This window comes from Malaclemys terrapin, chromosome 1 (assembly GCF_027887155.1).
Source record: "Malaclemys terrapin pileata isolate rMalTer1 chromosome 1, rMalTer1.hap1, whole genome shotgun sequence".
Lineage (NCBI taxonomy): Eukaryota > Metazoa > Chordata > Testudines > Emydidae > Malaclemys > Malaclemys terrapin.
Window position 1 is genome coordinate 214,337,149 of NC_071505.1, and position 27,051 is coordinate 214,364,199.

Below are 27,051 nucleotides of genomic sequence, written 5' to 3' on the forward strand. Positions count from 1 at the left end.
AATTTGAGGCAGGACGTACAAATATAATGATTTACTAGCAGAAAAAATATGAATTCCAACTATTAATAATAACTATACTACCCAACTTTCAACAGTTCCACCAAGGAGCCTTTTTGTTCACAAGAACTACTAAGTGAACTCTGTTATATATCATCTCTAATAAATATTTTCTCCTATGATACACTACATACAGGGCCGGCTCCAGGGTTTTGGCCTCCCCAAGCAGCCAAAAAAACAAAAAAAGCCGCGATGGCGATCTGCGGTGGCAATTTGGCGGGAGGTCCTTCGCGCCGAGCGGGAGTGAGGGACTGTCCGCCGAATAGCTGGACCTGCCACCCCTCTCCGGAGTGGCCACTCCAAGCACCTGCTTGCCAAGCTGGTGCCTGGAGCCGGCCCTGTCTACATAAGACTCTGGGGATATGAGAGGTTTATAGAAAATAAACTGTTTAAGAAAGGACAGCCCAACAGCTATGCAGCCCATTTGATGAGAGATTCTTTTTGCAAGGATGCAAAGGATTTAATTTCTCTACATCAATCTCTACAGAGCTCCAAGCAAGTCAAGTACTCCGCATCATTCTTATTTTGAAAAATGAAAGACATCATCATTTAATTATACAAACATACAAGGAAGAATTAAATTAAGAATCTAGAGCACATCATCTCTGACTCTCCTAGAGATTCCAAGACCTGACAACAGATGGGTGTTCTCCAACTTTCCCTTTTAAAACCTCTGATCTGTTCATTCTTGTCCAGGAGGTAGTGGACTAGAGGGCCTTCCTGTAGCTGTGAGACTTCTAAGAACTGGATTAGGTGTGAGTTGTGGAGGAAGCAGCTGCTCTCATGGATGTGCAAGGCTGCTATAGGAACGAAATGGGGAATTGCTGTTGTACCAGCATCTTGGCAGTTAACTGAGGCCACAGGAAGCAGAGGAGGGAACAGGAAAAAGATGGTGTGCTGGAGAGAGAGGGTGATACTTGATATTGCCAGTGGATCTCATCACACTGAGCATGCGACCAGATCACTGAGTTTTACAGGTGGAAAATTTTTCCTCCTAATTTTTAAGATCAGTCTGATTTTTTTTATTGACATTTTTTATGGGCTGTCCAGAAACTTACAGATGTTTGACTCCCCAGAATGATTGAGACATTGACACATTAAATAAAATAGTATAAGCCAACCGGTGGATAATAGACTATGGTTTCAGTCTCAAGAAGTTATAAGAACCGTCTTTAAGAACTACTTTTTAATCTCCCTGTTGATTTCCAGAATTCTCAACTTCCTGAAAAAGTTCACACTGATAATCACATAATGAAGTCATACTAAGTATACCTGATTGGCTGGGAAGACACTGGTTTCCAGAGCAGAAAAAATAATATAGTAATTAAAGGGTTCTTTCTTTTTCTTTTGAAAGAAAGAGTTCCCTTTCCAGACAGTCTCTTTAGTAATTCAACTGTTTTCTTTCTCTGACACATATAGCTGATGAGGGACACTTCTTATTTAATAAAAAAGTTTGTCTGATACTGTAATTTAAGAAAATTCAAGTCAACCAGAAAAAAAAACCATAATTTATTACAGTAAATAGAAACTATTTTCAATTTTCTCTTAAAGTAGCCACTACCAAAATGCCTTTTTATTTGCAATAAATATTCACTCACAAATGCCATCGTTCTGGGTTTCAATAATTTGAGCATGTGCAACAGCAGTAAGATGAGCAATCATCAAATAACATCATATTTCATGGAAGAATTCAAGAACCGTAGTCTTTAAAGAATAGCATTAGTCCTCTTTCTGAGTTCTAAAGGCCCTGACAAGTTTTCCTTTGGGGCTTTATGAGTATTCCCATTGTGGAAAACAAGACGTTAAAAGAACTTCATGAATCCTTTTAAATTCTCTCTTCAGAGAGCTAAAAAATAATTCTGTAGGATCTTGGATGAGACCTTATCTTTCTGCATATGACAGATAATTTTATTTTGAATTAAACTTCTGATGAGCTAGGTGAAAATAAGTCTGCTTATAGCTAAGCGTTTCATTTCATACTCACTCAGATAAGGGCAAAATCCTGTAGCCTAAGGACTGAAAGATTTGAACCAGAAGGAACAGAAAGTGCTCGCATTGTGCCATATCTGAACTGTCAGTACCTTGCATGATGGTGATTTTAGGTGTTTGTAGAATCAGGCCCTTAGAAAATGTTCCTCTGTGGCAATTATTTGAGGCAGAATCCTTCTTATCCTATAAAAGAAGCATGATTTCTTAACCACTGTACCTTATAAATTATCTAAAATAGATGATATACTTAAGAAAAAAGGAATGAGCTCATAGAATAGGTTCTTTTTCTAAAATACATTAATTTACTGAGAGGAAAAATAAGCTGTTAGTAACTGTCTATCAATTGTCTCCTCTTCCTTTCAGTTGTTGTGGTGATTATACTTGCCCTAGATTTTTTTTACACTTGGATTATTTCCATATCTTGTGACTTTCCATTGACTGGTTTGACTAAAAATAAAGCACCAAACTAGGTCTTCCTTGAGATGGGGGCTGATGAAATATTCATGTAACCTAATGCATCTCAAGTTGTACTGCTGCGATCAGAAGTGTTAGTGAAATAGTCATTTTCTGAATGACACACTTGAGTAAATGTTTAAGACTGAATTAATTACAGGTGATGGAATAAATGACACTTCCTTTTCTTACTTGACAATATATGTATAAAAGTTGTTTATTTTACATTCACTAAAATTAAGTTCATGAATCTTTGACTCCTTTCTCCTTGTTCTCATCCTCCTGTTCCCATCCTACTAAGTTAGGCTTGCATTGACTCTAGTGTATTACAGGGCTAGACCAGTGTCTTGCAATTAAAAGATCATATTGTTGTTGGAAAGATAAGAATGTGAATTTTGGCAAGTGGAAGTGCAGGCCACTGCTGTGAGAGTGAGGTGACAAGTTGTCGCATACATACAGTGATTAAGATTTGCTTCTTTTAATACTGGTTATTAAGGTTTGTTTGCTAAGCTAAAAACTAAACTAAAATTATGCAGTGATAACTCACTTATTTTAAAATTTTAAAATAAAAAAGGAAAAGATCAGAAGTCCCTGCAAAGCACTGCCTGTTGAAATGGCTAACCACATGGCATGCAGTGACTATTGATTAGTATGCAAAACTTTTTCATTTCACTGAATGTCATCCTTCCCTTTATGCTGGTCTGTTTGTTTCATCCACCATTGCACCTTGTCACCATAAATCCAAGATAGTAAGATCTTTACAATAGGGAATCCATTTTTATTTCACATTTGCACAGCAGCTAGCACAGTGAAGTCCTGATCCCTAGGTACTACTATGATATAAATAAAAACAGAGTTAAATAATCCTACAGATGTGTTCTAACAGACTCATTCTAGGTTTTGTAATAGATTATTTTTTATATAAAAATATTGTTGATGCACACGAGTGTTGTATAGGCCCAACAGAGAGAGAAAATATAGGTGTTATCAGAACCACCTCAGGTTTGTTGTCTATTCTGGTTTTATTTAGAATATGGACACTAACTGCGCAGGTACTATGAGTTGAGATGCATCTATTTCCCTGTGATAGTCTGTTTTCTGCTGAGTGAACATTGCAAGTGAATCTCTAGGAAAAATTGTTTTGTTCAGTGAACATGATCATTTTTGCTGCATGTGCAATATTTCATCAAAGCATGTCAAATTTGTTACCGATTATCTGATTATTTAAATTCATAGTTTGCCAGGAGGGAGAGTTAGATCCATCTAGTTTGATCTCCTGCAATCACATTTCACTCAGTTACCTCTGTACTGAGCCCAGTAACTTGTGTTTGACTAAAGCATATCTTTCAGAAAGGCATCCAGTCTTGATTTCAAGACATCAGGAGATGGAGAATCCACCATTTCCCTTGGTAATTTGTTCCAATGGTTAATCACTCTCACCGTTTAAAAAACATCATGCCGTATTTCTAATTTCAGTTTGTGTAGCTTCAGCTTCCAGTATTGGTTCTTGTTATGTCTTTCTTCGTCAGATTAAAGAGCCTGTCTGTACTTGGTATTTTCTCCTCGTGAGGGTAATTATATACTGCAGTGGTTCCCAAACTGGGGTTCGTGAAATGTTACAGGGGGTTCTTGGGAAAAAATTCCCTAATGGCGGACAGAGCTGTCCCTAGGGACCCTGGGCATCATGGGGCCGGAGCCCCTGGACTTCCAAGAGCTAAGCAAATCAAAGCAAGTGTATCTAGCACACTGAGGAGATTTAAACTTCAAGACTCATTATAAGAAATGGAAAGGGAGGTGGATATTTTTTGCTGTTTTTAAAATTAAATGGACAGCTAGTATTGTTTTTAAAATTATTATGAAGAACAAATTTAAGCTTTGTTGTAACATGCGCTGTTTGCCTGGACTGCTCAAGACCTGAATGCTTGTGTAGGAGGAACTCTTTGAGTTGGCTTCTTAAATACCTTATTCAAAGTGATACAAGCTATGAAAGTGAGATCTTGGAAGAGTGTTGCCATTTTCATAATGTAATAAAAATACTGTAATGATAGATAATAATAAATAGTGTGTAATAAGCATGTCATAAAAACAAATTTTATATTTCCAAGATCACTGCTTTTATAATTTATACTCAGGTAAAAGAGAAAATCCCTGGAAATATTCATTTTTAGGAGGGGGTCCATGAGACTTGACATTTTAGTGAAAGGTGTTCACAGGTTGTTAAAGTTTGGGAACCACTGATACACTGTAATCAAATCACCTCTGACTCTTCTTTTTGACAAGCTTAGCAGATTGAGCGTTTTAAGTTTCCCACTATAAGGCATTTTCTCCAGCCCTCAAATCATTCTTTGTGGCTCTTTTTTGCACCCTCTCCAATTTTCAACATCCTTTTAAAAAAGTGGACACCAGAACTGGACACAGCATTCCAATATCAATCTCACCAATGCCATATACAAAGGTAAAATCCCCTCCTGCTCATACTCATTACTCCTCGAGTATTTTTTTTAAACCAGACTTCTAGTTTAGTAACCACTTCATTCCTCCCTTGCCTTCCCCCTCCCCCTCCCCCCCCCCCCAATTTACTCCATTATTTTATACTCTTCTGTATAATGTTGAGATTTAAACTCCTTGTAATAGGGCCGTGGGGCTCATGCATGCAGCAATGTGTGCCTGCTACAGTCCTTGGGCCTTTAAAGCTGGGAGCTGTAGGTGCCTGCTCTTAGTCGTGTTCTGTACAAGAAATCAGTTGAAGGTTTCCTACCTCTTAAGTAGGGGAGCAGACAGAAGAGACCCAGAGCCAGAGAAGGGCCTGGGAGGGGGCTTTGTGTACCTGTTAGGCAGAAGGCCTGAGCAGGGGGACAACAGTAGGGAGCAGGAGCTGGCCTGTGGGGAAGTCTCAGCTGAGGTGAGCTATGGAGCCTGGGAAGGAGAACAGTGAACAGTTACCAAGAAGGGTTGCTAAAAGGAAAGGGTGTGTCTTCTCCCCTCCCAGTTCACAGAAGTAGGGAAAGCCTCAGGTGATTAGTGGTTTTGAGTTTATTGGCCCTTGTGTTGTATCTTCTGTAATTTAAATAAAGCCAATGCTGTGGAGAGGGTCTTGGACTAGATGATTGTGAGATCTTTCTTCTATCTTCCCAGCTGGTGAGTTTCCCAGTTGGTTTAGGCTCTTGCTAATTTTTAACTGAGGTTGTATTTAAGAATCCTAGATTACCTACTGAATTAGACTAATTGTAGCTATTCTTCTGTAAAGAACTTTAACAAATACATGTACATTGCCTCAAGAAATTCTCAATCCCAGTAACTAAGTGTTATGACTAATGATGGTTGATCCCTTTGAATGTGAGTCTCGGATACCACAGGATGGGTGCAGTATAAAAATCTGGATGGATATTTTTCTTAAATATTTTATATAGTTGCACAAATATTTATTAAGATTCTAGAATCAAATATTTTGAAATACAGTTGTATATTGTACTTTCTAAATTTAAAATACAAATCCGATTGTGAGGATAAAATTCTCTACACCTGGCTTCAGAAGTATTCTCTGAATTGTGGGGAAAAAATTCTCCTAAATATCCTGGGCCAGATCTTCAGCAAGTATAAATCCACATAGCTCTATTGACTTCACTGACACCCATTTACATTAGTTGAGGATATGGCGCTACATTATTTGTCTATGTCCTTTTTACATTTTTCAAAATTATTATTTATTTGTATTAGAGCATCTGTGAGCCCTAGTCATGGACCAGGACCACTTTGTGTTAGGTGCTGTACAAACAGAGAACAAAAAGACAGTTCCTGCCCAAAGAGCTTACATTCCTGCACAATTATTAATATTTCTGCATCTTTAACATTTGTTTTCATTGAAAATTCTCACTGCCTACATTAAAAGGTAGCCACTGACTTAACGAATTACTTAACGAATAAAAGTTTCCTTTCATATCCTGTATATATACTTCACATCCTATACATATATTTTTGTACTAGTGCCAGGGACTGTGTTTAAAAATTGTGCTACCTGTTTTATAGGTCTGCTCCTGCTCTTTGTAGTCAGGACTTTTGGCCTTGATTCAGCAATTCACTATTTATGTATGAAGCAGTGACTTCACTTGGGCTCTGTGTGGATGCAGTGAATTGCAGGTTCAGAGTTTGGTTTGTGATTTGACTTTTATTATGTCTTCAATCCTCAAATTAAGAGGTCTTTTAAAAATATACACTTACTGATAATTTCTGGAAAAGTGTTAACACACTTGTCATAAGGCTAAAATTTTCAAAACTCAAATTTGGTGGTTTTGCTTTTGTAAATTATGGGGTTGGCTCTCAATTGTGGTGGGAAATGCAAGGGAGAGACTTAAAATTATGGTAGTAATAATTTAATATGTAGCTGCCAGATACAGATGACACATGAAAGCTCTCTGTACTAAAAATGTCAGACACATTCATGACTCTTCCTAATAAGGTGGTTTTACAAGTTCAGTGTCTTTCTCGATGTATCTACTTTACAAAAGCAGAAGGAAAACAGACATTTTTAACATACACTTTTCAAGAGCAGGAAAATATTTTGTGAGAGCCCTTCTGCAGGGAACGAGACATTGTGTTGAAGATTACTATCATTTCTTTCAGAATCTCTAGGTTCCTACTATTCAGGGATTTTATTTTCCAAAAGACTCCACTGTTTTGCTATGTCTCACTGCATAATTAGTTTGAATCATTTATATTTTTCACTGTGTAATTTAGCTTGCTAATTATCTGGATGTTTTTATGTGTAATTAAATTTATTTATAAAATCTTAAGTTTAAAAAAAGTCTTATAGGGTGCATTTTTCCAAAAACGCTAACAGTATAAGAAAGTTCATCTATTAGCATGGGCAAAAAGCCCCTTTATTGGAATATTCAGAAAACTCACTTGACCACATAAAACCCCAGCATGTGTGCACATATTCAGCAGCTACATTTTCAGAGGAGCTGCTGTGTTCCACTGGTCTCAACAGTGCTCTCTAGAACAGTTATAACTGTCCACTTGCAGTCCCTCTATGCCAAGCAACTTTTGGGGAAATCCTAACAGGCACAAGCAGTAACTAGCAGTTGATGTCTTAACTATAGCCTCACTAGGATGTAATTATACATTTAGAAGGTCACTATACACACTTACCTACCAGCTCGGAAATACAAGAGCCATGCTGAGTAAAAGAGCAATCTTTGTAAATTGCTCTATGCATCTGCAGTGATAGGATATTGCTATAGCTTTACATACATACATTACTCCTGGGGGGAGTCTGCGTGACTGCGCACCCGCACAACCCCACCGCCGAATTCCTGTGCTGCTGTACAGAAAACAGCAGGGAAGCTGCGCCGGGGCGAGAGGGACTATGTGCAGTTTGAGGGGGGATTGCTCCCTCCAAACAGAGGTGGGGCATGAGTGGGCACATGGGGTTACATGCCCCTACCCCCCCTCATTTCTGCATGCGCAGCGCTGCCCCGCTGAAGGAGGCTGTGTCTGGGCTCCTCTGCCTCTACATCTGAACACCACTTCCTGGGTCCTAGTGCCAGTCATGCTCCCTTCTGTGTGCTTGGAGCCTTCCTGTTTTCTGGGCAACAGTGAGTGCCCTTGGTGGGGCTGGGTAAGGGAAGGGGGGTGAAGGGTGAGGGGAAGAGTCAGTGGGGAAGGAAGGAGGAGTGGAAAGGGCAGGAGGAGGGGAATGTGGGAGTGAGGGGGGATGGGGAAGAAAAGGGGATAGGGGAATCAATGGGGTGAAGTGGCATCCTGGCACGCAGCATCCCCTCGGCAGCAGCTGGGGGCCATTAAGCATGCCCCCTGGACCCCTCCGAGCCCCCCACACCCAGACCCCCACCCCACTGATTCCCAACAAGCTGCACCCGGATCCTCACACCATCAAGACCCACTGCTCCAACACCTAAATGTCCCTAATGAGCCCCCAGATCCCCCTTGCTGAGTCCCAACCATCTTCACCTGGATCCCTTGCAGAGTCCCATTGCCCCTGCACCCAACCCCCCCAACGAGTCCCTGTCCATCCAGATCTCCCAATGAGCTGCCTGCACCCAGATTGCCCCACACAGAAACCTCTCACTCCACACCTGGATCCCCCCACACTAAGCTCTTCCATACTTGGATCCTGCCAGGCTAAGCCTGGCCACCCACACCTGGTGCAGAGGGGCAAGACCCCAGTGTGTTTCTGGGGCAGGCCCAGCTCTTACACTGTGTCAGGGTCAGGTGCAGCCTCACTGCTGAGTCCCTGTATTGGGGGCTTTAGGATGATCTCCCACCTGAATGCAGCCAGTGGCCTGTGCTCCCCATGCTGCGCTGGAACCACATTTATTTATTGACAAATAAAATATGCAGAATTTTAAAATATTGTGCACATAATTTTTAATTTTTGGTTCAGAATTTTTAATGTTTTGGCACAGAATTCCCTCAGGAGTAATACATACATATATGAAGGGGAGAGAATAAATATAATGGCAGTGTAACTTGTTTGGGGATCCCCAACTGTTTGTCCCCTGTATTTATTCATTACAAGTAGAAGTCCTGCCCTTGCTCTGGTAGTTCTGTAAATCACTAGCAGCGGGGAGACCCAAGAGCAGCAGCACCTGCCTGAAGTTCATAGGCTGCTTCCTATTCCAGCTGTAATACCCTCTCAAGCATCCAACGGCCGTGGAGAAGGCGGCAAAAAACACTACTGCAAGCTAAAATAAATGGAAAATGTGATTGGGAGTAAGTGGAACAGGCGGAAGAACTGAGCTAAAGTGGGAAGCTGACAGATGGTAGAGCTGCTTCTGCTCTTCTCCCAGCAGCCCTTTGATCTGCCCCTGAGAGAGAACCTCTGTATTGCTAATCCCAAATGTTCAAAATCATAAATCAAGCCCCCAGAAGTCACGAGTGCTTTAATAATAATAATAATATAAAAATAATAAATGTGGGATTCCTTTTGTTTGATTTCTGGTTTTTGAGCTTTCAGGTTATATTTGGTTTGTGTTTTTAACCTTTTCTCCACAACTGTGAGGACTAGAAACTTACTTTTTTTTAATGGAAACAGATTCTTCTGCAGCCACATGTATCTAGGGCCTCAGGCATTAATTAAAATGTAAAATACCTTCATGAGACCCTCAATAAAAATCACAAGAGTTGGCAACATGGGAACCTCCACTGGCTCTTCCTCCCAGCCCCATGAGAAAAAGGATACTGGCCACCTTCCAAGTGTGTGGGGGAAAGGACAGCAGGGGTTCTCTCCCAGATGCTGGAAGAGATGCAGAAGTGGCTGCCATAACTTCTGCAATCTCTCCAGGGATAACAGAAAGGAGGGAGATCGATGGTTGCACAGCTTCATTGCTAGCTAGACATCCCCTTCCCCACCTCAGCTCAGTTGCTCTTGACCCTCCTACACCACTTCAGGTTTTCTATTCTGTTGGTGAAGCCATAGTACTTGGCCCTCCATTACCAGATGCAGGCTGCCAGATACCCCCAGGATCAGACAGCTGATGCCATTGGAAGCAGCAGTAGCAGCTGCTTGTCTTCAGGCATATGCTGCTGCCTTCGGTACTTCTGCTGCTAGCCCCTCACCCTGCTCCCAAAGCATGACACTAGGTGGTGGAGTGGGTTGGGTGGGGCTTCTGGATGCAGAAGAAAAGGGAAACAAAGGGCAAAATTACTACTGCTTGTTATTAAAGTGATCAAGAATGGTCACTTACACAGCATGACCCTCCTTTTTTCAAGTGATTTTAAGAAAAAAAAATGAAAATAATAAAGAGTAGAGCAGCACTTGTAATATGACCTAGTTTGGCCTACCTCTTATATCATATTTTATTTAAAAAAAACACAAACTTCTATATAGTGACTTTTTATGAATTAGGGAAATAGGAAAACCTGTGTCGTGAGTTTATATGAACCTGAAGTAGATATCCACTTTTCCATTAACAGAGGTGGTTGCCTTGTTGACCCTTTTAGCTGGGTCAGAGTCTAGAGTGCCTCTCAGCCATGGAAGCACTTATGGGCTAATAATAAATCCTTTTGTGACATCTAAACATAATTTGCATAAGTATTGCTTTATACAAAATAAAAACTAACTTTGGTAGAATATATGAAATTATTTTTGCCTCAGATAGAAATTAGCAGGACTGTAAATATGTGATAATTTCAATGAGGGAGATTTCCAATCTCAATTAATCATGTTGCAAAATCCTACAGTGCAAGGAGAGTATGTTAGAACCTGCCTTAAAATTAATTCCAAGTGAGTGAGACTTGGTAGTCAATGTAACATGATGGGTTTGAAGTTACTAAATCATTAGCGCCTTTAATTTCAAACTGTTGCATGGGGTTTTAGCTAAGAAACTCATGTTTAAATTAAGGGGGGGGTTGTCATGGCAAAATCCCCAAATGCTTTAGAAACTGGCTTTTTCTTTTCTGGAAGAAAAAAAAAAACCAAAGCCCACATAATATGGGTGTCATACAAATAAAGCAAAATTTGAATTTAGCTCCTCCAAACAATGATTCACACAGGGTTTGTTGGTGATTAGGGCTAAGGCTAAGCTTGCCGACAGTGTCCCAGCATTCATCCACCCCACAGATAGTGTGTAGTAAATAGTGTTTGTGGTACTACAGTGTACCAAGGAGCTCCTGCGAGGTCTTTATCTTTTTTGCATGCTGGATGCTCGTGATTCTGCAGTCTACTGGACCTGGCTGCCACCAAGGGAAAAAACACAGACAAACCCAAGCCTGTGTGGGCACCAATGAGAATTCATTCTGACCATAGATAGTATACATTAATGCACATATTTATGTAAACTTCTGTTCTGTAAGTTCTATATAAAAATTACCATCAACTGTAGAGCAGCCACTACAATTTGGATCACCAATTCACACAAAATGGTTCCTAGATGTATCTCACAGTCACCGTTTTCAATCTCGTACTCTACACCACATATTTATACACACTAGTGCAGAAATACTTACAAAATAAATTATGAAAACCACCCAGCCCTGTATTATTGTCCAAAGACATGAATGTATAACCATTTAAATGTGGTCAGACTGAAGTCCAACATTGGTTATTTGGGATACTGGTGGAGATACATGGACTGTGAATGGTGGAAGGGAGGTAGCTAAGGAAAACTGATAGAATGTAAGATCTATCTACCTAACCAGCTTCCATACTCTGGAGGATTGATTTTATAAAGGTTGTTTAGGTTATAGTAAGTGTCCAAGTGCAGTACTGTAGCACTGTCACTTTGAATAAGGAGCCCTGTTGAATACACATTTTGAAGTTGCAGTTTAACCATAGACTGTAAAAGGAAAAGCACAGTAGCACATAACCATAGCTGAAATCTGTCATAATACAAAGGGCTTCAAAACAATTTACATATCAGTAGAGGAGGATGACAGAATAGAATGGACAAATGTTTTAAACTTGGATGCTTAAAATTAGGTACATAGATCCTTATTAGGCATCTACATAAAATTAGCTTTTACATAAAAGTAGCCTGATTTTCAGAGGTTCTGAATGCACACACCTTCAACTGGAGCAGGCTGAGTAAAGCTTGCATACTCTTTATCATAGTCCTTCAGTCTTAAAGGGGTTTCTCTTGCAATTACAGAAGCTATCCTGTAAGTAAACCAACATATAAATGGTTCAGAGTCATTACTGTGCTGCCTGAGGGAGGCAGTTTCTAGCACCTCCTTGCTGCAGGAGGAGGGTTACCCTTTTAGTTTATAAACACACATTTCCCCAGAAGAATCCTGTTTACATTCCTTGGCAAACTACATTTAAAGAAAAGCCCCCTTTTGGCCTATATCCAAGCACTCTTTTTTACCAGTCTTCTCGTTGGTTCATACCGAACACCTGTCCCTTCCCTATTGATGGACTGCCAGCAATGGCACAATGCTAGCACATCTGTGCCTGGACTAAATCCACTTTAGCACTGCAACTTCTAACTGGGACTTCTTGTCCTCTGGTTTTCTAAAGAAAGTGAATAGTGGGTTCACATGAGGAGGAAGGAAGTGTTGGGAGCTGCTAAAAAGTGACCTTATATTGTAGTCTTATATTGTAAACAGTACCTATGTTTCCTTCACCTTGGCAGGTGGTATTGGATATCTGGTGTTCCAAATACAAGTTTCCTTTGCTTACACACTAACAGATCTTGTGCTCCTTTTATTTTCTCTTTCAAGTCTTGATCACCTTGTGTACTTGATAAATTTTATCTTGTCTCTTTTGCTCACTGTAAGCTCCAGTTTCAGAATTGAGACTTTTGTCTTCTTTTTTTGCCCTCCTAGAAAAATGTCTGTTTTCTCGAGATGGTTCCCTTTTATAATTTTTTTTGCAGCTGGGTGTGTCTCGTTTCTGATTACATGAGGGCTGTCCTTACTCCCATTTCCCCTGGACATTGCTGAAGTCAAGAAAGGGATCATTGTTTAGTGTCTGCCAGAATGTACGCTTACAATTACTGGCAAAATTCGTAGGCATCCTGGGGAATGCTAGGTGTCCAATTATTCTGGCATACGCTGTTTCTTGCACGTGCTATTTCTCTGACACTAAATGTTTTTTCCTGTTTACTCTTTAAGATAAATGCCTTAAAAATCCCAGGTCATATTGACCTTTTATTTGATATCCCACGTGATCTTTTTTCTTTGTTTTATAGGGTATGTCTGCACAATAGCTGGGAGGTATAATTCTCAACTTGGGTAGACATAAATGCACTAGTTCTGCTCAATCTCAGTGGGCTAAAAGTAGCAGTGCAGCCATTGAGGCTAGGGCTAGCAGCCTGAGTACATGCCCGGGGGTTAGGTGGTATTTACTGTTTTTTTTTAATCCAAGCTTCTCCTGTACTATAGAAGAACTTTGCTAGCAAATTATTTTATTTCGTCTAATAATACTTTACTGTGGTCCAGTGATTAGGCTACTGGACTGGAGAGTCTGAGAATGTAGATTGCAAATTGGCTTCTTCCACTGGCCTGCTTTGTGACCTTGGGCCCATCCCTTCTTCTCTGTCTCCATTTTCCCACCTGTTAAATGGAGATGCTACTTTCCTCTGTAAATTGATTTGAGATTTATGGATAAAAAGCTCTTTATATGAAAGCATATGAATCAGCCATGTCCTTTATCTTAGGTTTTATTGCTTTGTTAATTTTGCTAGGAGTGTATTTAAAAATCTGTTCACCTTAAAATAATGTGAGACACAAATTCCTTAGTGTATTACAAAAAACTCCTCCAGTTTTTCTTTTTAAAGGGAGAAAAAGTTAAACCTCTTCTTTACTTTTCACTGTACTGTTTAAGTTTTATGTTTCTCTCAGCCTGGATGATGAAAAGAGTAGTCAAAAATTTTTGTTTTACCACATAGTTTCTAAAAGTCATTTTATCACATGCTCAGGTTCTTATGCTGCACAAGCATAATACTGCAATGTGTTGGTTACAAACGCTGCAGGGGGAAATATACTTTTGTTTTATAAAAGGTTTCCATTGGAAGCTTTAAAAGAAATTAATTAAAACAGTTCTGTTGGTCTTTAGCTTTTGTTAAAGCTTATTTTTACAAAAGTTAAATTTTGGTTCAAACTCTTCCTGACAATACTTCTTAAAGCTCTTAATTAAACACTCCTGTTCTTATTGAACACAAATTCCTCTTTTTTCCCCCCCTTATCTTGTATTTTCATGGTGGACTGCAAGGTGACATCCTAGATGATGTACACCCATTCTCCAAACTTAACTTTCTTTTTGATGAAGTCTCCCCATCCTTTCTGCTCAGCGACAGAGAAGGACCTTCTTGCATATAAGATAGAGAATAGAAAAATTAGAGAGGCTGTCTGAAGATTTGCTTAATGTGTGAAAAATCTTGTGTGGCGATTAGCTGCATAAGCCTGATTGGCAGGTTGTGGGGATTGGGGGACACCATCTGTTCTGGATTAATGAGCATGATACATAACAAATCTGTTCATGAAAATGAGTACTCTTAAAGAATTAGAAGCATCAAAGATGAAATTTAACTGGGGTATATGAAGTGAGAAAATAGGAAAAGGATTTCCACGACTATAGGGGATAACTAAAACCTTGACCTAAAAAATATACATCCGATAAAGTGTGTGTAATCATCAGGAATATTAGCTAGAGCTAAATAGTGCCATTGTTCTATGCACAAACGTTTCATCTCTGGAGAGCTCCATTCAGAACTAAATTAGGTCATAAATATTTTGGCAATTTCAGATTAGTACCAAAAGGATATCACATTAGAAAACCACCACAAAATATAGCATAATTCAATATACTGAATAGTAGTCTCTGCTGAAGTAGACATGCCCAGGAGTAGGACAGTTACTGCACCTCAGGGATGAGGCGTGTAAAAATGCCTGCCTATATTTTAAATCACTCACTGAGCATGTAATTCTCACAAAGTTTGTTTTATTTAAAGTCATCAGTTAGCCAAGGATCAGCCGAATTTACTAAGCCAGACGTTGTTATACAAACCAAAAAGAGAAATCTGTTCAAAGATGTAAATGTAGTGCTGAAAAATGAAGGCATTATGACTGCAACCCACAATGCTAAAATAAGAGGGAAAGTTGGGAGGAAGGAAAATAAACTGATCACAAAGAGATAAGAGGAAAGGAATAGGGGAGGAAAATAGAGTGGAAGAGTTGTTCAGTTGTCTGTTTTTAGATCATGGACACAGTAAATCAGTGAATTGTGGTTAAAAACAAAAATAAAAGAAAGGGGGACCAGATCTGTCTCTGGTCCAACAATGGAAAAATTACTATCCAAGATACCATGCCATTTAACTAGTTCCTCTGAGATGAAATAAGGTAAATAAGCTGAATAGAAAATGTTCGCAGTCTTCTTTCCTTTTAATATTAATTTGTTTTCCCTCATTTAATCCCTTCCTGCTACACACACATTACCACTTCTAGAAAAATGCAACAGAGATAAACAGATGCAAAGTAATTAGTAATACTGAGCAAGATTTTTTTTTCAAGTTTTTCATAGCGTGGACTATGTCTTATTGAACAGAGAGACTGTTCTGCAGACACTGTTTCTCTCACTTGCGCTCATCTCACATCTCTATGGCAACTAAAGCAATTGCTTACCTGGAAAAGCAATAGTAAGCCGATGCAACCTTAATTTGGCCCCCTCATGTGTCTGCATTATAATACAGTCTTTAATTACGATGATCACCTGCTATTTTTTCCACAGGACCCCTGCTTCATTCATTGCGCAGTTTGGACAGTGCTTACTGAATGAGCTGCTATTCTATATATTTTTATCTTCATAGTTCCATGTGTGGCCCCACGCCTTATTTACTGCACACTATTCAAACCCTGCTCTGAATACAGAATTACTCACTTCCTCATGAGCTTTTTTTATAGTGGTTATTGCTATAGTATCTGAGTGCTTCACAAACAATTAATTTATCTTCATAGTACCTCTGTGAGGTGAGGGGGTGGTATTATCTCCAATTTACAGATGAGGAAATGAGACAGAGAGATTAAAGGCCAAAAGTTTCCACTAATTTTGGGTGCCCAATTTGAGAAACCTAGAACCTGATTTTCCCCAGTATTTAGCATAATATAGCACTATATGTTCAAAGCACACCTCCCAGTGACTTCATTTAAAGCTGTGAGTGCTCAGCTCTTCTGTAAATCAGCCCCCAGAGTTCTCATGTTTGGCACCCAGAAAATGAGGAACACCCTATTAGTGGCCAGCTGTGAACATTTTAGTTTAAATGATTTGCCCAGTATCACATGGAAACTCTGTGGCTGATGCAAGGACAAAACCTTAATCATAAGACCATCCTCTCTCTTTCTGCAGTCCCTTGTCTCATTGATTACACACCTCCAACTTCTGTGACAAATGAGGCAGGGTCCTACAGACAGCAGCTTAATTCACTACATGACATGAATTCATTCCCTGAGGACCATGCATTCTGTGAAAAAATTAGTATGTGGTAGTATGAAGGCTGAAAGAATTGGGTTTGTTTAGTTTGGAAAAGAGAAGACTGAGAGGGGACATGATAGCAGTTTTCAGGTATTTAAAAGGGTGTCATAAGGAGGAGGGAGAAAACTTGTTCACCTTAGCCTCTAAGGATAGAACAAGAAGCAATGGGTTTAAACTGCAGCAAGGGAGGTCTAGGTTGGACATTAGAAAAAAGTTCCTAACTGTCAGGGTGGTTAAACACTGGAATAAATTGCCTACGGAGGTTGTAGAATCTCCATCCCTGGAGATATTTAAGAGTAGGTTAGATAAATGTCTATCAGGGATGGTCTAGACAGTATTTGGTCCTGCCATGCGGGCAGGGGACTGGACTCTATGACCTCTCGAGGTCCCTTCCAGTCCTAGAATCTATGAATCTATTTAATTAAAGACCTTAATGTTCTATTAATGTAGTTTATTTAAATGTAATTTCCTACTTTAAAAAAACTCTATCATGTGGAATCATACTGACTCTCAACTTGTGTCATCAACAGGGTTCGGACCTATATATCGACCTGATAGGCCTCTCCCACTTAAGTTAACAGAGTAACTGCTAGCAGAAGTAGACTATTATTTTTTATGTGGACCAGGCACTAGACAGGGATGAGACACTTTGCCAGTGGTCTTCACAGCCCTGTATTGGATTATTCTCACTGCAGACAGAATCTTCAGAGAATTTACCTCCAAACTCTAACAGCTGTCTACTGAGCATGTGTGAACTGTGAATTTTCAGAGGTTTTAATGTGGTCAAATGTGGTTGAATATTCATAGGGTCAGCAAAAGGCATATACACCTCTACCCCGATATAACGCTGTCCTCGGGAGCCAAAAAATCTTACCACGTTATATGTGAAACCGCATTATATTGAACTTGCTTTGATCCGCCGGAGTGCGCAGCCCCCCCACCCCCGGAGCACTGCTTTACCACGTTATATCCGGTTCGTGTTATATAGGGTCGCGTTATATCGGGGTAGAGGTGTATCTCCCTGGCACTAGGTCAACCCCTTGCCAAATGTCAAGCCCTTACTCCAAAACATGGGGGTGATAGAGATTCTCAATCCAATGGCTGTAATAAATTTTTCAATATGAGCAAAACAACATATTTCTCCAATGTCAATTTTTTAGTGACTGAACCATTTTAGCTGAAACTTTCAAATAAAATTCAGCTTGAGGCAGATACCCCAGCATGGAAAATTTCAGTCTGAACCATTTCGTTTGGCAAAGCTATAAGCAGCTGAACAACAGTGTCTGCCATCTCTGGTTATAATAATAATAATAATAATAATAAAGAGAATGAATCATAAATAATAATGAAAAACCTTAAGTGATTATGTTTTTTTTCTATTTCACTATTATGGTTCCTTACCAAGATACCTAATTCTCTTTTTTTATTTAGAATTAGCCTGTGCCTCCAGCCTGTCATCTAATAATGTCATAACTCAATGTTTTTGTTGTCACCACCCTAATAGAATTTTTTTGTTATACACACTAATTTGTGCTATTCACAGAATGCTGCAGACGATGGTGATGCCTTAAAGAAGTTTCTGGGTAGATGTAAACATACTGCTAATCAATGATTGGTGGTAATAAAGAATGAATCGTCATATAATGGTTCAAATGGACTTGTGATCAAATGTAATCATTGTAAAAGTTATTAGTGTGTCAAGGTCTCTTGGAAGAGGTTTTAGATTTCAGAGCCTTAGCATTAAAATAAAGGAGTCTTATTAATGCTTAGAATGCATTCTAAAAGGTATTTGTTTAATAAAATCATTTTATTTTACTAAAATGAAATCAGAGAGAAGTAATATCATACCTGCCAAAAGGCCTTATTGGTTTAATGGATTAAATGGTAACATTTCGCTTTAAGCCCGGCCAATCTTGATTAAGCACTTACATTTATTGTTCTTTTCTCCTTATTCCACATCACAACATGATGATTATTGTAGCTTTCATTTAGGAGAGTGTTCTGCCTACCTGAAACTCTAGAAAATTGTCCTGCTGTAGTGAAAAGGCAGAAGGTTATGGCAAACTGCCTTTCAACCCATAAATCTGTACATCATATGTGCACATTTAATTTTTGACATTTTATTTTAATGTATTGTAGGATTGCATTGATGCCGGCTGGTGGGAAGGAGAACTCAATGGCAGGCGTGGAGTGTTTCCAGATAACTTTGTCAAGCTTCTTCCTTCTGATTTTGAAAAAGAGGTAAGTGTAATTATTTCCCTCTGGTTTGCTTTATCATATAGGATAAAATTTGAGATGAAATTCTGCTCTGGATTTTTATGATTCATACAATACAAGTTACACTTGCAAAAAAATTTTTAAAAATGGTAAGGGAAAGTAGCATTGCTGGATAACAGCAGCAGCATCTATGATTGGATTGTTAATAGCTTGAGGCCATATTGTGTAATTTCTTGGAAGGTATTTTGCTGGCCCATAAAACCAGTCACCCAACCTCTACTACCTTGTTTTTAAAGCCCTCTGTGCCACATTCTCAGTTTATCTGAGACAGAATGACTGGAGATCATGGTGTAATTTGCTCAGTTTTTATGGTGTAATGATGATCAGAATCATTAACATGTCTACAGTGTGTGTGATACAGTATGAAACATTAGTCTACCAACTGCTTTTAGACAGATGTCATTTTCTCTTGCCAGCAGCCATAATTTAAAACACTCTTCCAGAAAGAAAAGGGTGAAATTCTAGCATGTGTTTGAAAGGAGAAAGCTCAGCTTGTTTAATGACATATTCGCTTGAGCTTTGTCAGAATTCATTAATTTTTTTTTAAACTGTGGGAAAAATTCTTTTGCCTATTTTAAAATAGGCAAAGTTATTTATTTCCCTAACACCATTTAGAAATCCTAACACACTTTCTGAGAGAACTTGGTAGATTCCTCCTCTCTAATGAGATTACCCCATTTTTAGGAAACTCCTCTGTCATCAGGGTGATACTGTGAGCTTCTAATCAGGCTCTTCATTTATAGTTCAGAGTGATTATTATGTAAGCCATCAATGATAAAATCAAGACTCAGAGACACTCTCTCTCAAGGACTGACGGTAAAATTGGATGCCAGATTAAATAACTTGGAAACCTTGGTAAAGAAATCACAAAACAACTCTCAGAAGCTAGCATAACTATTGAAGATGAAGGTGGAATTTATGGCTCTTGTGAGAGCAACAAAAGCGCTTTCATGGAGTAAAATGACATTCCACATCAGAGTGGATAGCCTGGAAAAGAACAGGAGGCCTGGTAATGAAAAGAAAGTGATTTCTAGAAGAGGCAGAGACCCTTGAAAAAAAATATGCAAGGGAGTGGGTAAAGGGGTATGGGGAAGGGGGGGGAAGAGGGAGTGGGAAAGGGGGGAAGGGAGTGGGGGGAAGGAGTGGGGAAAGGAATATGGGGAAGAGGGTGGGGTGGGGGAGAGGCAGTGGGGAAGGGTGGTGGGTTGGGGGGAAGAGAATGGGAATGGGGAGAGGAGGAGCACGGGGCAGGGACACAGGGCGAGGCGACTGGGGGGGGGTCCAAAAGTTATTTGTGCCCAGGGCCCCAGTAAATCTTAATCCGCCTCTGTTGGCGCAGACTTCCAAGCTTGAGCCCTTCTGTCTTGTCCCTTTCAACCAGTCCCTGTGCCACTCCTGTTTCTTTCCCATCCTTGGCTCCTGCCTTAGTTCCAGACCCCGTTGCTGATACATTTGCAGTACGAGTCTCCACTGCTCAGGCTTCTCATCCCAGACTCCTTGCCCAGCAAGTCCTGGTCTCCCCTCCTGGCTTAGGGCCAAGTCCCAGTCTGCTCCCTGCCCTAACTTGCAGTCCCACTCTCCTTTCCAGCCAGTCCCCATTTCCTCTTCTCAGCTATTTGTCTGATCTGTTTCCTCCTATCACCCCCCTGACACTAGCCCCTAGTCACAGGCTCCATCCTCAAGCTCTTCAGCCAGTCTTGGACTCAGCCCACCCCTCCTCCATTCTTCGTTCTGGTCTCTTTGCCTATCCAATTCCGCTTTTTGCTCTCCCCCATTTTCTCATCCAATCTGTGTCGTCCCCCGTCCCGCAACCAACTTACTCCAAGTCCCTCCAGTTCCCACTCCCAGTCTCCTGGCCCAACCAATCCCAGCTCCCAATTGCCTCCATTTAACCAATCACAGTCTGCCCCTGCTGCCACTGGCTCCCAGTGGGTTCTTGTGTAGACAGTCCCAATCTCCCCCTTCCACCTCCCAATCAAAGTTTCTCTCCCTTCCCCTCTAGTCCCAGTCTTACCAGACTCTGTGTCCCAATGTACTTCTTTCTCTCCCTGCTTTTATTTCCACTGTATAAGAATCAGATGGCTTCCTCTTCCACGCTGCTTGCGCATCAGCTTGGGGGGAAGGGGGGAGGGAGGAGGAGGAGAGTCCAGCAGTGAAAGCACAGGAGATGCAGGCTCCCTGCTCTCGGCTCCAGTGTCCAGCCTCACCCTGGTCCAGAACAGCCACTACAGGGAAAGGCTTTGAACCCCCTTAGCCTTGGGCTGGAACATGCTCAGTCACTCTGTGGTGCATCTGCTGTCCGGTCACATGTGAGAGGTGTGAGGGGATAGACCATACTCAGTGAGAATGGGATCTTCTGAGATTGTAGATATTTAGCCCTAGTAAATCTTTACTGAGCACATGTGAACTGTAATTTTAATTTCAAAGGCTTGTAACTTGGCTAAATTTGGGGGGGAAATTGTTGAGCTTTCCCCCCAAAAATTCAGCCTGAGGCAGACACCCAGCAAGGACATTTTCAGCCAAAAGGATTAAATTTTTGGAAAGTTATAAGCATCTGAAAACACAGGCTTATAATGAGTAGTATCAGGCAAACTTAGTAAGCAGTGCTACCAGCCCCACCTATAATAAAGGGTGTCCTGATCATTGTTCCTCAGTCAAGAAGATAGTGGCTTTTATGTGGGGCCATCAGGTTGCAAGTGATTAAGCGGAACAGTAGAGTCATCCTGAGGAATGAGGAATACCAGAGAGAGAGAGAGAGAGTGTGTGTTTTATATCTATCTATCCATTCATCCATCCATCCAGGGGCGGCTCTATGTATTTTGCCACCCCAAGCACGGCAGTCAGGCGGCTTTCGGCGGCATGCCTGCGGGAGGTCCGCTGGTAATGCGGATTCGGCGGCATGCCTGCGGGAGGTCCCTGGTCCCACGGATTCGGCGGCATGCCTGCGGGAGCTCCGCTGGTTCCACGCCCTCGGTGTACCCGCTGCCGAATTGCTGCAGGACCGGCGGACCTCCCACAGGCATGCTGCCAAAGGCAGCCTGACTGCCGCCTTCACAGTGACCGGCAGGCCGCTCCCCGTGGCTTGTCGCCCCAGGCACGCGCTTGGTGTGCTGGTGCCTGGAACCGCCCCTCTATCTATCTCTCTATCTATCACCTCTCTAATAAAAACATATATATATATATATACACACACACACATTTTTTATTAGAAGAGTTTTAACTCAATAGCTTTGACCTTTTATTCTAAGTGTGGGAGTTAAATTAGTGTGTCATATGCCCTGTTTGATTTTGCATTTACTCCAAGGCATTTACAGCATCTGTCAGTATGGTGTGCGCGCGCACACATGCACAAAAGGAAAAACCACCCGCAGCTAATCTAAATAATAGAGAAGAAAAACAGATCTGGAACCATTTCAGTGATCGTATTTGTGAAACATGTAAAGTGTTGCAGTCCTGTTAGGAAGGATGGTGAAGATAGTGGCTTTTATGTGGGGCCATCAGGTTGCAAGTGATTAAGCGGAACAGTAGAGTCATCCTGAGGAATGAGGAATACCAGAGAGAGAGAGAAAATAAAAGTAAATGATGAATAATAGGCTGTTGATGTGAATAATTAGCTTCATTTCATCAGACATGGGAAGCCTTAATAACTGTGCTTGAAGATGTTCTTCACAAATGGGATAACAACCATATATTGGCAAATGACAAAATGTAACCTCTAGAGTATTTCCTGTGTTCTGCATTTATGCTTCAACTTAGTGTAAGAAACATATTTCAGCTCCTGCATTGCCTATACACATTTTTCAAAATGGCTTTGGATAGTTACAAGATTATGTCTTAATTGCAAAGGCTACTTCAGTGTACAAAAAGCCATTGTTTTCAGTGATTGTAAGCCACTTAATGCTGAGCTTTTATCTAAAAGACATTTCAAGTATAAAAATAGTAAAAGTGGCATATTATTTCTCAATTACATTTTCTTTCTTGAAAATCTTTTAATTGAATTTAGTACTTGTGAAATGTGTGATTGACGGGCCTGGAATCTGAAGACATGTAATTTTCATTGTAAAGTAGTATCTGATTACATCAAATCTTTCTATGAGTTCAGGTGTTTACAAGCAATCTCTTTTCTGCTTTTCCTTGATTTTAGAGACCTAAGAAACCACCACCTCCATCAGCTCCTGTCATCAAACAAGGGTCAGGTAAGGTGTTGTTGCTCTTATATAATATACATCAGTGAAACACATTCCATACAGAACACGTGTATTTTCAAATTTGTATGGATGCCATCAGTATCAAAGCCAATATACAGGAAGAGTCTTTATCACTAACAGTAGATTGGATACAAGATGCAAAAGATTACACAACCATGAAAGATTATGATCTGCTTTCTGAATAGATTGTGAGTGAACTGAAAGAGGACACATGCCAATTCTTATTTGAAAATAATACATTAGAAGATTTATCTTAAATATTATGGTTCATTTCAAACAGTTTATACTAAACATGAAACTTTTGTTCTTGGAATTTAAAACAAATTGTGGTAGTGCATAAAGTTAAGCACATGCATACATTTTTTCAAGGTCAGCGTCATAATGTTAGGGAATATAAACTGTAGTAGGAAAGTTTATTAACCTTTCACCTGTAAGCCCCATCTACACTAGAGAGATATGGCCTTTTTCCTGTCCATTTGCAACTTAGGCCCCACTCCTGAAACTGGATCTGCATGCATGCAGGGGTCCAAATGTGTAGATCCAGTTGCAGGATCAATCCCATAGTTTCAGTTTCTTGTTTATCCATATTTTATAGGTAGGCTTAAGTACACTATTAACCATGGAATCATGCTGAAACTGATTTAGGGGACAACCTGTGTTGTAAACAAGTTCCCTGGTATGTCTGCATTTTTACAATGGCTAGGTCCAAAACCATACTACTGCAGCTGAACTGGCGTTAACTATACTTCATGGTAACACAACACAAATATGATTTACCTGCCCAGTGTAGATTAGTCATCACCATGTTGAAACATGTGGGTTTAAACATGTTTTTAAAACTCTTATCCCTGCTGTGAAGAATGAGGAAGATATCTGGATTATTTTTATGAATATTATATGTACTTCACTTCACTTTACCTGCTTGATGATATTCTGTCTGACTATACAGAGTTAAATCAAAGGAGGCTGTTAGGGAGAACAAGCAAGAATTACATATTCATATTATTCTCTGGGTAAGCAAACTGTGTTTAAACTATGTTAGAATGAACCATGATCAAACCCAGTTAATCAAAACCAGTTTTACATCTGTAGATAAGATCTTAGGGTAAAATTTTTAGAAGTGACTACGTTTCAGTGGAACATATGCAACTAAGTTTCTTAAAGTGCTTTTGAAAATTTTAGCCTTAAAGACAGAATTCAAGTTGTGTTTAGGTCATAATAACAACTCAGAATGAATGGGATGGTCTCAAAGACCTTGTCTGCACTAGTGTTTTCCCCCTAAAGTTTCCCAGTTGTTGTCACAGTGGTGCAGGCACTAGTGAGGACAAAGGACTTTAATCACTGTTTTCTATTCCCCACCTCTTGGTTAAAAATCCAATGGCTTCTCTACAATCACACTCCCACCGTTACTTACCACCATTGGGAAATTTTAGGGTAAATAAGCAAGTATAGACATAACCAGTCTAGTCAGGGTTTTCTACCTATTGTTATCTGTTCCAAGTTTATGTTTCAGTTCACTAGTGTATCTGATTGTGAATCAAGGGACTATAATTTAAATTTAACTCAATCAAGCAGTTGTTTCTATTTGTTTAATCATGCCAATAGTTCACTTCTTTGTCTTGAGACACTTAAAAAGAGATTTAATTTTCAGATTCTTTGTTATTCAGATGATCTCACTGAGAGCAGTATAACTTTGCCATCTAGTGGTGGTTGCAGTGTTAAAAAAAAATGCTTTATCCACTAATGAAATTATAATCAAGGCTATGTTTTGGAAAAACTCTTTAAAAGATTACATTTCTGTTTATCTCTCTGCTTCAGATTTCCTTTTTGTAAAATGGGGAGAATAATAATTTCAGCCTGTATATAGCCCTTTGCACACTCAAAGCGCGAGCTACTTAGGGTACATCTACACTACAGCGGGGAGTCGATTTAAGATACGCAAATTCAGCTACGTGAATAGCGTAGCTGAATTCGACGTATTGCAGCCGACTTACCCCGTTGTGAGGACGGCGGCAAAATCGACTTCTGCCGCTTTTTGTCGGCGGCGCTTACTACCACCTCTGCTGGTGGAGTTAGAGCGCCGATTCGGGGATCGATTGTCGCGTCCCGACGGGACGCGATAAATCGATCCCCGAGAGGTCGATTTCTACCCGCTGATTCAGGCGGGTAGTATAGACCAGACCTAAGTCTTCACAATCTCCCTGCAAGAGAGGTAGATATTATGCGCTCCTTTTCAAAGTGAAAATTGAAGCACGGAGAAATTAAATTACTTGCTCAAGGCCATTAGAGTTGGGAGCAAAAGCCAAAGATGAAAACTCAGGTGTTTCAGGTTCCTAGTTCCAAACCCAGTCTATTGACTGGACCGTGCTATGTATGCACAAGAAGTCTGTGAATGTTTAGGTAATGTCTGTACGACATTTCAAGGCTGAAGAATGCTGTACTTGTTGTTGTGAGTAAATATCTTCTGCCACCAACTACAGTGTGAAATCACAATTTTACCAACATGGTACTGTATTTTACCAGTCTTAGCATGAGGCTAATTCTGCTATTGATGGTTTTGAATACCTGGTAAGACATGATATGAAAAATTAGATCCAGAACTATCAGTTGCATGCTAAATAATTAAAAATCAATGTATTATTTACTGAGCATAGAAAAATAGCACAGGATAGAAACATAATTAACATGAGAATACAGACTGGTCAGCCTCACCTAAGTCGCTGGAAAAATCATGGAGCAGATCCTCAAGGAATCCATTTTGAAGCACTTGGCGGAGAGGAAGGTGATCAGGAACAGTCAGCATGGATTCACCAAGGACAAGTCATGCCTGACCAACTTGATTGCCTTCTATGATGATATAACTGGCTCTGTGGATATGGGGAAAGCAGTGGACATGATATTTCTTGATTTTAGCAAAGCTTTTTATATGGTCTCCCACAGTATTCTTGCCAGTAAGATAAAAAAGTATGGATTGGATGAATGGACTATAAGGTTGATAGAAAGCTGGCTAGATCGTCGGGCTCAACCGATAGTGATCAACAACTCAATGTCTAGTTGGCAGCCGGTAGCAAGCGGCGTGCCCCAGGGGTCGGGGCCGGTTTTGTTCAACATCTTCATTAATGATCTGGATGATGGGATGGATTGCACTCTCAGCAAGTTTGTGTATGACACTAAATTGTGGGGAGAGGTAGATACATTGGAGGGTAGTGATAGGGTCCAGAGTGACCTAGACAAATTGGAGGATTAAGCCAAAAGAAATCTGATGAGGTTCAACAAGGACAAGTGCAGTCCTGCACTTAGGATGGAAGAATCCCATGCACTGCTACAGGTTGGGGACCAACTGGCTAAGTGGCAGTTCTGCAGAAAAGGACCTGGGGATTACAGAGGACGAGAAGCTGGATATGAGTCAACAGTGTGCCCTCGTTGCCAAGAAGGCTAACGGCATATTGGACTGCATTAGTAGGAGCATTGCCAGCAGATCGAGGAAAGTGATTATTCCCCTCTATTCGGCACTGATGAGGCCACATCTGGAGTATTGCGTCCAGTTTTGGGCCCCCCCACTACAGAAAGGATGTGGACAAATTGGAGAGAGTCCAGTGGAGGGCAACAAAAATTATCAAGGGGGCTGGGGCACATGACTGAGGGAACTGGGCTTATTTAGTCTACAGAAGAAAAGAATGAGAGGGGATTTGATAGCAGCCTTCAACTACCTGAAGGGGGGTTCCAAAGAGGATGGAGCTAGGCTGTTCTCAGTGGTGGCAGATGACAGAACAAGGAGCAATGGTCTCAAGTTGCAGTGAGGGAGGTCTAGGTTGGATATTAGGAAGAACTGTTTCACTAGGAGGATGGTGAAGAAGTGGAATGGGTTACCTCGGGAGCTGGTGGAATTTCCATCCTTAGGCGTTTTTAAGGCCCGGCTTGACAAAGCCCTAGCTGGGATGATTTAATTGGGGTTGGTCCTGCTTTGAGCAGGGGGTTGGACTAGATGACCTCCTGAGGTCCCTTCCAACCCTAATTCTTCTATGATTCTGTGTTTAGAATTAGCCTTTGTCTATATTACAAATTAAAGCCTGGTTCTACTTTGTATTGTAGTATAATTGGGACCGTAACTATATCCCCAAACTGGGCTTGAGATGAGACTGT

General features: G+C 40.4%; 1 protein-coding gene across 8 annotated transcripts in view; it reads left to right on the plus strand.

Moving 5' to 3' along the window:
- SH3KBP1 (SH3 domain containing kinase binding protein 1) overlaps positions 1-27,051 on the plus strand; it is a 346,563-nt gene that overhangs the window by 271,336 nt on the left and 48,176 nt on the right. For all 8 annotated transcript variants that reach the window (XM_054006486.1, XM_054006509.1, XM_054006527.1 and 5 more), the window contains 2 exons: positions 18,563-18,664; positions 22,845-22,896. In XM_054006486.1, the coding sequence (XP_053862461.1) occupies positions 18,563-18,664; positions 22,845-22,896 (154 nt within the window). The remainder of the gene's footprint in view (positions 1-18,562; positions 18,665-22,844; positions 22,897-27,051) is intronic.